This window comes from Melanotaenia boesemani, chromosome 5, assembly GCF_017639745.1.
Source record: "Melanotaenia boesemani isolate fMelBoe1 chromosome 5, fMelBoe1.pri, whole genome shotgun sequence".
In the NCBI taxonomy this organism is placed as follows: Eukaryota; Metazoa; Chordata; class Actinopteri; order Atheriniformes; family Melanotaeniidae; genus Melanotaenia; species Melanotaenia boesemani.
The window spans coordinates 32494953-32508540 of NC_055686.1; the positions used below are offsets into that span (position 1 = coordinate 32494953).

The following is a 13588-nucleotide window of genomic DNA, read 5'->3' on the forward strand; positions in this document are numbered from 1 at the left end:
AGCAGCAGAGAGGAATGTGTAGGTTGTGCCTATAAAAAACTCACCAGGTTTATAAAGAATATGTTTTTCATACGATTTAAGAAGTTGTTTGCTTTTAGCCAACAGGTGGCAGCATCCTCTCCCACTGAGTTTCTAAATATAAAGAAGAAGAAACTCCTTTACGTCATCAGCCGGAGGTTGTCTAACAGCCAAGATGGCGGCGACAATGTTGAGGTCGCTGACCAAGCTAGGACGTCCTTCAACAAAATTAATAATAGGCAATAATGTGTTGAGTCCTGGCTGTACGGTCCTGCAGAACAGGTATGTGAACAAACACCCTGAGCGTGACATTTGGTTAGACCTTTATTCAGTTTGCTGTCTCAGCCTGAGCTCTGCACAACTTTGCAGGGACAAATGCTAATGCTAGCATGATGCTACATAAGCCAACGTCGTGTCTGTTTAAACTTGACAAGTCTACCACAGTTGGAGTTGTCACCGTGAATAGAAACATTTTTCTAAAACAGTCAGTCAACTAGAAAAGGGTCGCATTTATTCCTTGGCTGATTAAGCTTTTTTGGTGTCCAGTCGGCTCGTTTCTAGCTTCTGGTAAGATGTGATGGGTTGTCAGTTTTTACCTCACCTCACACATATTTTCAAAGAAAAGCGTGAACTGCGTCTTTCTGAGTGTCATTAATATAAAATCCTATCATTATGAATGAGAGATTTACATTAATAAAGGTGTTTCAAGTCTTTATTGAGCTTAGCTTTCTAAATCCCTGTAGTTTCTATGGGTTTTATGTCAGAAAGCCAAGGTGACTTAAACATATTACACAAGGTTTGTTATTGTATTACGTTACCATGTGTCGTAATGTAAAATCTAAGTTAATCTAGTTTTATTTAAAGACTTTTCATACAGAAATGCAACGAAAACGGTTTTACACAGCAGAGAAATACACGAAAAGAAATTAATATTAAGTGTAAAACCTATTAATTTAATGTGCAACAAATAAATAAAAAATAATTCAAAAACGGTAAATCAAGACTCAAAATTGGAAAAATATTCTCTCAGAATTTGGCTTTTCACATGACATCTTTTGATCAGTGTTCATGTTTGTTGCAAATTACACACAATTTTGGTAACTCAATTAACTTTATCACCAGAGTGACTTGTGGAAATGATAAGCACTGTTTTATGTACAAAGATTTGACAAACTATTGGAAGCACCGTGTTAAATAATAAATTAGTATTTGATTTAAACAGTCATTTGTGGCAGCAATAATTACTTAGATCTGTATTTGTCTTTGTACAATACAACAAAATTGAAGTGTCAACCCAAAGGTATATATATATATGCACACACACACATATGTGCAATATGTACAGTATGTGTATTGTCTCAGCAGCTTTTAAAACATTTATTGCAGTATGATAAAAGCTGTTTTTAGTCTGTCCTCATTTTGAGGCTTCAGAATCATCTGTGTGGAAGTGGAGTGATTTAGTGTTGTTGTGTATCCAGCTACGCAGACTGCCTTCACAGACGCTCTGGGTCTGACACGCTCCCGGTGTGAGTTGACATGCCGCAGAGGTTGAAACAAAACCCGAACACGGTGCACATGGACTCTGTGCAAATTGGCCGTTAGGTAGCTCATAAACTAGTAGGACTAGGCAACCATGTAAACAAACTCCACTTAACAAGAACAAAACAAACTGTAGGTAAAATCAACTCACATCTTTTGCAGTACACATGCTCTCTGTTGTGGTTTGAGATGGACAAGGGTTTGGTGACTGAGCGTGCCTGGGTCTGAGTTTTTGACTGGTTGGGAGGAAGTAATGACTGTAGTATTACGCTGCATGATATGCTATAAAAAGAAGGAAAGGAAACTTTTTCTATTGAACTTTTTATCAACTTTAGTGGAGGAACTGACTCAGCAGCCATGGCAACACAAAACACATGGAAGTAGGAGGAAGGACATGTATGACGATGTTTGAAATGGACATCCCTATTTGCGTACGTAAGGGAGCATAAACTGTCAAAATATTCATAGATAAGGAGGAAAAAGGGGTGTTTGGTGGTTCAGATAATCCTCCATCTCATGTAGAAAATATATTTTTGCACAAACACTGAACTGAAGCCGGAATTTAACAGATTAAATCACAATATTCGTCAGAAAATTGCAATAAATTTTTTTTTCTTTTGAAGAATCTTTCAGGCCTAGTAAGAAGAGACTATTACATTGTCATGAGATTTTTAGTTTATACAAAAAGAAAACACTTGAATGTCCACAGTGTCTTAATCTTCGCCCTGAATCTGTCTTTCTCCACAGATCTTATCAGAACCAGGTCTTTTCATTGATTGGTCATCTCCATCCACCTCTTCCTCTTTTATTGTAGTCAGTACATATAGCAAACACATGTACCAATGACATCTGACTTAAGTGTCCTCCAACTTTTGCCTGAGGATATGGAAGATGCTGATCTTAAATTCAGACATTTGTGGTACTTTAAAGTTTGTGTCTCCAGCTAAGATGGTTCAGGAAATTGCTTGTGTTGCCGCCTCCTGTCATAACGTCATCTCAACAGCACTTTCAGTAACTAGTAGTTTGGTCTACATCTGACCTTTTTATAACCAACGTATCTCCAGACAACAGACAGAGCTCCTTTTTTCTGTGTCATCATGTTCAAAGTCTGCCACAGCTTCACTTTGCTGCTCAACATGTCAAATAACGCAGCTACTCTGCTACAGATTTAGTGGTGTAACAATGAAAAAGGTCCCCCCTCAAACAGCTGCTCTGCTGCAGGTTTGCTGGTGCAGCAATAAGAAAGGTCTCCCCAGCTGCACCACATTCCCAATGTTGTTCAGACCGTTTTAACTGATGTTTGTGGTATGAGAGACATTCATATGAGAAAAAGAAAAACCAATTTCCTTTGTGAACCAGTATCCCATCCAGCATTACCTCCCAATGACTCTAATAGCCTTTTTTGTGAAGGTGAAAGTATGTTCAATCACAAATATGTGACACAAATTTTAAAATGATTTTTGGTGAAAAGCATTTTCTAGTAACAAGCTGTAAACAGACTCAAACAGTAAATTGGCAGAAGAACCCATTTGTAAAAGAGGCTGCTAGAAACGTTATGGTTTATTGTTAATACACTTGGCACTGGTACTGCGTGTTTTGCTGTCATATGACTGTATGTCTGTATACGGCATGTTTCCTGTATTAGCTGGATCTGATAATCTGTCATCAGGCTGGCAGCCAGTGTATAGCCCAAATGATGGGCCTCTTCTGTCTGCATCACCCACAGATTTAGATTAAAACTTCTCATCATCAGGAACCAGAGAAGTGTCCCCTAACTCGCACTTGAATCATTAGGTTAATGGTCTGGGATCTTGGCAAAGATCTCTGTAGGCTGGAAAGTCACCACCAGCTACTTTCTGCTCACATTAGCAACATGTTTACTGTTTTTTTACAGGCAGAAACAATGGCAGCCAGACGTGGAGTGGATGGAGCATTATGCTGGGGCTGTGATGTACCCCACTGCTCTTAATGAGAAATGGAAACCACCTCCATGGAATGGTACACACACAATAAAGTTATGCATAAATCAGGATTCAAAGCACGTGATTCGTTTTTATAGTCGATCTTTGTATGTTTAAACATATTGTGACAAAGGAGACGTTTTCTGTCCAATTTCTGTAAGAAAAAAATTTTTTTTTTCATCCTTTTCACCATTATTTCTTCATCCTTCAGACAAAGATCCTCCTGCAGAGAAGGATGTTTCCAACTTGACCATTAACTTCGGCCCTCAGCATCCTGCAGCTCATGGCGTGCTGCGTCTGGTGATGGAGCTGAGCGGAGAGTCGGTCAAGAAGTGTGACCCCCACATCGGCCTGCTTCATCGCGGCACTGAAAAGTTAATTGAGTACAAGACCTACCTGCAGGTACTGAACCAAAGGCACAAGTTTGTGCAGATTTTTCTTATCAGCAGACGTCTGTTAGATACCGATGACATGACAGAGTGTATGTGTGACTCTCTTCTCCCTCTCCCGTTGCTCCTTGAATCATGTCAGGACTGTTGGTGATGAGCTGATCGGCTTTTCTGTGCCAGCTCTGTCTCTCTTGTTGTTTGTTAATCGTTTAGCTTATGCTGAGGAGGAGGAGACTAGCAGGATATTGATGTAAAACAGTAGCCCGTTTTAATTAGATAGTCCAGATTAAACAAGAGGATTTCTTCTCTAAATCATTGGTGTTGTACAGATGTTGGATAGGGAGGTTTACCTTTTAGGAGCCATGAAGGTAAAATATGAACAGGTTCTGACCAATGAGAATTTTAAGGCCTAAATTTTAGTAAGTAATTAGGTAGTGCGTGTAATAATTTGAAAAAACAAACAGCCAATGATGTTTTTCAGCGTTGATGTAGAACAGCATGTAGGAGTTCATCACTGCTGCTACAGTCATGGAGTAGATCTATAATTCTGTAAACGAGTGGTGGTTTAACTTCGCTGTCACACGTTGCAATTTCAGCCTTTGTCAGACGTGATGGAAGTCAGATCAGATGTAGTGATCAGTGATGGATGTTCCTCCATCTGACATCAGCTTGCATCCATTGCTGGCTTGACTGTACTTAGGCCTCCCAGTACAGAGCAGCTACTGGTTACTGAATATTTGACCCAGTTACACTCATTGCTTATTTCACAATATTTGTGAGTCTAGATTTAGACTGAACTGTTAATGTGCTGAACCATGCAGCCGTACCGTATCTGATAATGCTACCAAGAACAGCGTGATAGAAAATGAGCATGAGCTCAGGTCGGACTCCAAACAGCCTAAATCTGCATTACAAATGAAGCCTTGCCCGTCTGCAGCACAGATAATTACCATGGTCACTCCTGCACAGGGTGTAGTATATTCACTCTGTCAATGATTACTTGGAAATCTTTACTTTTGGATATTAGAAGCATCACGTGTGAGGACCATATCGTAGTCACATGGAGTATTACTATTACCATGTGAAAAAGCCATGGATTAAACAGGACGTTGGTGTGTGATGTGTTGTGTTCGATAATATTTCAGATCAATTATAGCGCCGACCATTGAGAAACATCTTAAAAATGTTCAGGCTCAGGATTTTTTTTTGCCATCACATCATGTGTTGCTTAATTCCTGAAAGTTCCTCTTTTGTTTTTTCCCCTCCTTCAGGCTCTGCCCTACTTTGACCGTCTGGACTATGTTTCCATGATGTGCAACGAGCAGGCGTACTCTCTGGCCGTGGAGAAGCTGCTTAACATCCAGGCTCCACCCCGCGCACAGTGGATCAGAGGTGCTGCTCACAGACAGCTTTTTCCACTCACTGCTGTTCATTCAAACATTCATTTAGGCAATCTAAATTTAGATTGCCTAAAATAAATGTTTTAATTCAATAATAATAATAATAATAATAATAATAATAATGAATAGATGTTATCTGGGGTTCCCTCTGTGTGCCAGCAGCTCAGCTGGTGTCTGCCTAGAATTGTTTTTTAAATTTATTTTTTTCTTTTCATTTGATCAATTTAGCAGAAAATTTGACTGAATGGAGGAAAACAAAGGTGCCAAAATAAATTTCCCAAGAGGCTGTTAGTCTTGTTTTATGTTTAATGAACAGTAAAAACGTTTTCATGTTTTAAATGTTTTTTTTTGGGCTTTTTATTAGTGAATCACTGATTATTTAATCAAAATATGTCCATAACCTTTTTAGTTAGTTTGCCAACAAAGCAAAGCCGCTGAATACCTGAGCTCCGCCTTGGTGGAGTTGTATTTATGAATATATATTCAGGTGTGTTGGAGCAGGGATACATGGAAAACCTGGGGGATTGCGCCCTCGTAGGACCGAATGAAGTAGCCCTGCTCTAAACGCTGGTTGTGTTCTGCGCTGTGTTTCTAGTTCTGTATGGAGAGTTGACTCGCATCCTGAACCACATCATGGCCGTCACCACACACGCCCTCGACATCGGTGCCATGACGCCCTTCTTTTGGATGTTTGAGGAAAGAGAAAAGGTCAGTACAATGCCACATCAGTCCTGGACTGTGCTCAGATCGGATCATTTTCAAACAATTGTTCACATTTGTTTGACTCTTAACAGCCTGACAGCTGTTCTCTACACAGCTTTACTTTATAGGAGTAGATTCACACATGGCCAATGGAAAAAGATTCTGTCCTTCACTTGACGAAGAGTTGGTAGAATAAACGCCATCAGTCACTAGGGACGTTGAATTTAATCATTTCTACGATGCGTCGTAATGCAGATGTGGCGTGATCCATGTTGGAAAACTGTAAAAACTAAAGCTCTGTTTCCACTGAGCGGTTCGGTTCGACCAGTGCAGTCCAGGAAGCTATAGTTGTGTGTTTCTATTATAAAATGGGCCCATACAACTGAACCATACAGCGCCATTTATGGGCCTCCTTCAGTTATAGGTCCATAGGAAAATGCTATCGTACGGTTAAGGCGGAGCTACTGGAATCTAATGATAAAATCCATTGATTGGCAGACAAAAACGTCACCGCCCACGACAAAAGCAAGCGCGAAACAAACAGTGTTGCTGTTCAGTTCATGGTTCAGTTGGAAAGACGATAGGAAAAGGATGGCTTCAAACAACAGTAAGGTCGTACAATGCAGCATTTATCGTTCGTACAAAGAACCAAAAGCTAAGCAGAGCAAAAACGAGCTGATGATTGGTCTCCATTGATGTTTGTAGCATCACATTTGTTGTCGTCGCACTAGTATGACGCTACGCTGGACATTTAAACCTAGGTCTAAACCCTGCATGCCAGTAGCAGAGTTGCAGTGGAAATGCTGACCTGAACTGGCCGGACCATTAAAACAAAGATGTCTTATTAGCAGCTCAAAAAAATCCCTGGATTCTCCAGATTCTGACTTATATGGCATTATTATGTGTTTATTATGTTATATGAACTGGGCTTCTATCCTCTGGTTTTCACTTAAGGTAATTTGGTTTTCTCTTTGGGGGAGATAACCATTAACATTTTCTACTGTATTCTAGGTGAATTACAAGATACGTGTTACTCTGAAACAGTAACACTTATCTTCTGTAGTAACCTGACATGTCTCACCTTTCTGTAGAGAACAAGATTATACATACAGCCCTTGTAGTCATGGAGATATACTGCATTTATTTGGGTTTGTCAAACAGGAAGCAGAAAAAAGTAGGTCTCGTGATGAAGAGGTTAAACACTATTTTCCTAGTCTTCATCAATTTATATGTCGTAATGAGTAAAATTCCCAACTGAACTATTGAAATGTTACTTTACGTACTCTTTCCTTATTTTATTTCTTTCTTTAGTAACTCCCCCTTTATTGCTCTTTGATTGTTTCTTGAGTAAAAGAAGATTTAACATTTTTAGTTTAAATCTTAATTATAAACTTAGTTAAAAACATCTTGTTGGTGGTCTTTAGAGCCTTAAATGATCTTGACAGTTACTTTGGTTCGAGCCAGGAAATTAATAAAAAGCCTAACTCTGCTGAAAAAAACGCAAACCTGTCAGTTAAATAATTTAATCACAAAGCCAAAGAAGTTGTTTCTGTTTGTGTCCTTGTAGATGTTTGAGTTTTATGAGCGAGTGTCTGGAGCCAGGATGCATGCAGCATACGTCAGGCCTGGTGGTGTTCATCAGGTAGGAGAGTGTGTTGGATATTTCTCATAATCAGACCTCCTTATGTGGTCAGTGTGGAAATAATTTATTTATAAATCAATAAATGCTGCTTCTCATTTATCTGTTCCAGGATATGCCTCTTGGACTGATGGATGACATCTATGAGTGGTGCAAGAGTTTCTCTTTGCGAATCGATGAAGTTGAAGAGGTAAATGACACCAGATGTGACTGTTAAAACCTCGGTGGTTAGATGTGACTCAGCAGATTTGCTAAATGCAGCGTCATGTTGGGCTTTGCACAGATGCTGACCAACAATCGTATTTGGAAGAATCGTACTGTGGACATCGGGGTTGTCACGGCTGAGGAGGCCCTCAACTATGGCTTCAGGTAAATCCTTGTATTGGATAAATGGCATAAATGCTCACAAATGAAGTTAAATTGTTTTAAAAGGTGTTTTTACATGAATTTTTGCTATAAATCCTGTTTACAGTGGAGTGATGCTGCGAGGCTCAGGAATTAAATGGGATCTGAGGAAGTCCCAACCCTATGACAAGTATGATGAAGTGGAGTTTGACGTGCCAATTGGAAGCAAAGGAGACTGCTATGACAGGTGAAAGCATAATAAAAGACCCCCCCCCCGAATTATAAGCAGTTAAATTATTAGCTGTTCAGAAAGAGACATGCTGTTTGGCTTGGTTTCTGTCCCTGAAATTGGCTCCACTGATTATTTACATAAGGTACTAAATGTCTTGCACATAAATGTCAAAATCTCAGTGGCTTTCCCTTTATTGTTTATAACTTTTTATTTGTTTTATTTCATTTGGTGATCTATTCGGCTGTGTTGTAGCAAGTGGCATGACTTTTTGCAATGACTTTTCTTTTAGTCAGATCTTTCGAAATCCATGGTCTTTTTCCTTCGTCTTTTTTTATGCTCTCTGGATGCATTTTGCACCCTCTTGTGACCTTCATTGCCAAAAATATCCATGCTCAGTGTTCAACAATCTTAAGGCTTTTTGGACCCTTTAAATGCCAGTTTAATTATTTGAATGATTAATTATTCATTAAAATTTCTTATTTTTCCTGTAGTGTCAGAAATGCCCTCTGGGGATCTTCATAGCCTAAAGTACCCCAAAATACCCCATTGACTTCTGTTAAAACATTTTAATTTAAAAGTCGTTCCAATTTAAAGCCATTCTTTTTTTTTTTTTATATGTCAGCGTTTCAATTTAAAGAAAAGTAGTGATATTTGACATTTTTACTGGATTCCATCAGATTAAACTGGTTTCCTAATGTTTTCTCCTAATGTTTACCAGTTATATTATGGAGCTGTAGGACTACCAGGAGTTTATTTTATTTCCGGTGTACACGTGAAATTATTTCCTAATCAACACTTTAATAATCAGAAATTATTTCAAACTCACACACAATCAAATCACTCTTAATGCCCCTTAGTAGCTCCATAATATAACTGGCAAAAATTCAAGAATTTCTTGCATTTCCCTACAATTGGGCATCAGTTGAATCATTACATTACAGTCACTTTTTAGCAGACGCTTTTATATACAGTGGTTAGCCAGTAGTGTTAAGGGTCTTGCCAAAGGACCCAACTGGAAGGTGTTATTATTCGTCTTTAGGGGAATCGAACTCCTGCATGGTAGACGGATGCTCTACCAACTGAGCTATCCAGTCGAATCATGTGGAATCCAGTAAAAATCATCACTAACTTTTCTCCAAATGAAAGGCTGACATTAAAGAATGAGTGTTTCTAATCTGTGATGACTGTGAGATTAAAGTATGTAGTTTGTAGCATATTTTGCCACGAAAGTCCCCAGAGGGAGTATCTGATGCATAAAAAATACAAATGCAATGGAAACAGTTTTGCTTCTAATCTTTGACATGGTCAAGCCTCTAATCACCGTCAAAGCCCTATCGCCCTGTTATTTATTATTATGGAAAATAATAGTTTTTGTTATGTGTGTGTGTGTGTGTTTTTAATATAATAAATTATCCATCTGGTATTTCAAGGGCTACAATCCTACAAATGTCATTTTTTCATGGATTTGTGAAACTGAGCGTGCATCAATTTGGGCCCAAAATGATGCCTTGGGGAACTCCACGTGATCTTCTATTGAGTAGATATAGTTGATACGAAGCAGTCGCTGTCTTTCTTGTAGGAATCAAACCAGTTCAGAACCAGACCAGAGATTCACACCCATTGTCTAGGACAAATCTGCAGGAAGTCCCACAGCAGTTATCTCTTAGGATCTGGATATCTCCAAACTACAAGTGACCCAGATCTCAGTTCTGTGTTTTAATGTCCCCTGGCACCTGTACTATAAAACAAGTTTAACTAAAACAAACAATGGAGATCTCTCCAAGGCGTTCTATGATACTGAAAACCCTGGATTTCTGAGTCTTTATATGTATGTTGATGTAAAATGGGTGGAGCTGACAGCAGATGACCAATCACAATCATTTATTCCTGACAGTGGACAATCTGTGGAGTTAGCAGTCTCTGATTTAGGCTCCTCTGGCAATGCATTTCTGATAAAGATGAGTGAAAGTCAATCACAGAGCAGGTTCGTGCTCTAGCATCAGTTGCGTGTTGATACAACCCGAATAAATAATGAAACAGCTGTATAATAGCGGAAACCATCAGTTGCCCCTTAAGTTACCTTGAAAAGCCACAAATCTTAATTTGTAGAACTGGCCCTGAAACGTATAACACAACCGCTACGCACACAACTCATCATGTGATCCTCGAGTCATTTATCAAGCCTGGATGTGGGCTGGTTATCTGTTACATCAGCATTTATAACTCCCAGTCGTTTCTCTCTGCATGCATATGTGGTCCAGGTATCTGTGCAGAGTGGAGGAGATGAGGCAGTCCCTGAGAATCATGCACCAGGCGCTCAACAAGATACCGGAGGGGGAGATAAAGGTGGATGACGCCAAAGTGGCCCCACCAAAGAGGTCGGAGATGAAGGTGGGAAGAGCTTCCTCTCAGCTTTATTTATATATATATATATATATATATATATATATATATATATATGTGTGTGATTGTCTTGCTACATATATCTCATACCTGCTCTTTTGTTAGAATTCCATGGAGTCTCTGATCCACCACTTCAAACTCTACACAGAGGGCTACCAGGTGCCCCCAGGGGCCACATACACAGCTGTAGAGGCTCCTAAGGTAAGAAAAGGCCCAATAAATTAATATATGTAAGACCTTTGACATACACTCACAGGTCATTTCGTTAGTTAAATCTTGCTTATTTGCCATATAATTGGCTGATTAGCTGTTTGTGTTAACAAGTAAATAAACCGGTGAACCTTAATAAAGTGGCCAGTCAGGCTAAAATGAACTATAGTTTCCATTTCAAATGTTCCTCAATAAATGTGACTGGATTCTCCATGAATTTTTCTGTGGCAACTTGTCTAACATTCTTGACAGTGTATTTAGTTTTTGTTGTCCCTTTGTGTGGCCTTGCAGGGGGAGTTTGGCGTTTACTTGGTTTCAGACGGCTCCAGCAGACCTTACCGCTGCAAGATCAAAGCTCCTGGATTTGCTCACTTGGTGCGAATTTAAAACTTCACAGAATGCTGAAATGTTAAATACACTGGTTATCAATTATTTAGCAATCTTAACGGCTTTTTCTTAAGGCTACATTTACTTCATTAACTACATTTTCTTAAGTAATATAGAACATTTTTGAACATGCACAGAAACTCTTCTCACCTTCCTCTTCATCTCTTTAGCTCATGGGTACATGAAGTGTAGTTGAGCAGTCATTTGAATTTTGGTTTGCAAGGCTAAAAAAGTCTTTTACGTTGCATAAACAAACTATTAGAGGAGCTAGCATGTTGACTTTAGGCCACAACCTCATGAATAATGAAAATTGACTTTATATGAGCTCATCTAGCAGGCACAGTGGTTGCTGGTTGTTGTGAATGCTAATATGTTTTTTTTTTTTACCTCTTTCCAGGCTGGTTTAGATAAAATGGCCCAGGGACACATGTTGGCTGATGTGGTGGCCATTATAGGTAAGAAAATTATTGTTGTTTTTACAAAACCTGTTCCAGAAAGAGTTGTGATGCTGTGTGAAATGTGAGTAAAAACATAATACAATGATTTGCAAACTCATCAGCCTATAGTTACTTTCCAGTAGAAGATAAACAACTGAGATATTTTATCATTTCATGGGAAATACGAGCTGATTGTGAATCTGATGGCAGCAACACGTCTGTAAAAAGTAGTTCCAGGGTGATGTTTACCATTGTGTAGCATCCCCTCTTCTTTTTAACATCTGTCTGTAAACATCTGGGAAGTGAGGAGACCAGTTCTGGAGTTTTAGGAGAGGAATGTTGTCCCATTCTGGTCTGATGCAGGATTCTAGCTGCTCTACAGTGCTGGACCTGGGTTGCTGGATTTCTGCTTCCATGATGCTCCAGATGTTGTGTATTGGTGAAAGATCTGGACTGCAGGCAGGCCAGTTCAGCTGCCGTGTGAAGCCATGCTGCTGTGATGGATGCAGGATGTGGTTCAGCATTGTCTTGCTGAAATCTGCAAGGTCTTCCCTGAAAGAGACGTTGTCTGGATGGGAGCAGATGTTGCTCTAAAACCTCCATGTACTTTTCAGCATTGATGGAGCTTCACAGATGTGAGTTCAAGGAAAAACTTAAAAAATAGCAGCAGCAAAATAGAACGGGTCTGCTGTGGATACGTATTTGTAGGAAACTCTGAAATAGGTAAGAATTATGTAGCGTGTTGACAGTCGAAATGCTCCGAACAACAAGTTGTTCACGCAGATATTTGATCAAATTTGTTCAAATCTATTTAGTCTTCTTTTTCTGAATTAGTACACGTGCCAAAACATGTCAACAGTGTTAAAATCATATTAAACCTTTCCATCATGTAAACACACAACCGATGGATCCCTTTATTTAGTGTCCATGTACACATGTCAGCTGGAATCTCTGATTAGATTCATTTCTATTTGATAGATTAAATATTTTTCCATGTAAGCCTAGCTAGTGATTTCTGGACCTTTTCCTGAGCCCATGCAGTGATTTCCCGTAGAGAATCATGTCTGTTTTTTAATGCTGTGCTGCCTGAAGGCCTGAACATCACCAGGATCAAGTTTTGAACTTCAGCCTTGTCCCGTACATACAGAGATTCCTCCTGATTCTCTGAATCTTATGATAATATCATACACTGTATATGGAGGGATTTTCAAAAATCTGAGACATTTGTCTGAAATTGTTCCACAATGTTTTGTCTAAGATTGGTGAGCCTCTGTCCATCTTCCCATCTGAGAGACTCTGCCTCTCTGAAATGCTCCTTTCATACCCAGTCATGTTACTGACCTGTTACCAATTAACCTAATTAGCTGTTAAATGCTCCTCCAATTGTTCCTGATTTGTACCATTTAATTTTCCAGCCTTCTGTTGCTCCTGTTCAAACCTTTTTCAGACGTGTTGCTGCCATCAGATTCACTATCAGCTCATATTTCCATGAAATAGTAAAATGTCCGTTTCACCATCTGATGACGTCTGTGGTCTAATAGGAAGGAAATATTGCATTCTGTTTTTATTTACATTTCACACGATGTCTCAACTTTTTGGAGCTGCTGTAGGAAGTGAATGCAGAAGTTTTTTTTTATTCACTCGTTCCTTCATCTCTTCATTGCAGGTACACAGGATATCGTGTTTGGTGAGGTTGACCGTTAGCATAGCGCTGCTGACAATGAAGAGGCTTCTTTCTCTGTCACATGTCGCGCTCTTCCTGTTTTCACTCTAGTTTTCAACAGAAGTCTCTGCTTTATCATCATTAATGTACAACGTCCTAATAAATATTTTATCTCTGAAACATAAGACTTGATTTGTTTTCAGTGACGTCGTGTTGGTTGTAACGTTTTTCTCTTGACGGCTTCATTTCCTCGATCTGTTTGA

At 39.2% G+C, this 13588-nt stretch overlaps 1 protein-coding gene across 1 annotated transcript; it reads left to right on the top strand.

Annotated features, from left to right (window-relative positions):
- The first annotated feature begins 171 nt into the window (after positions 1 to 171).
- ndufs2 (NADH:ubiquinone oxidoreductase core subunit S2) lies at positions 172 to 13505 on the top strand. The gene is made up of 14 exons (XM_041985448.1): positions 172 to 300; positions 3452 to 3555; positions 3730 to 3920; positions 5179 to 5299; positions 5903 to 6015; positions 7577 to 7651; positions 7761 to 7838; positions 7932 to 8017; positions 8121 to 8240; positions 10487 to 10616; positions 10734 to 10829; positions 11130 to 11213; positions 11623 to 11680; positions 13329 to 13505. Exons 1-14 carry the CDS (start codon positions 194 to 196, stop codon positions 13364 to 13366), a joined length of 1401 nt encoding a protein of 466 aa, XP_041841382.1. The 5' UTR covers positions 172 to 193; the 3' UTR covers positions 13367 to 13505.
- Positions 13506 to 13588: the final 83 nt, after the last annotated feature.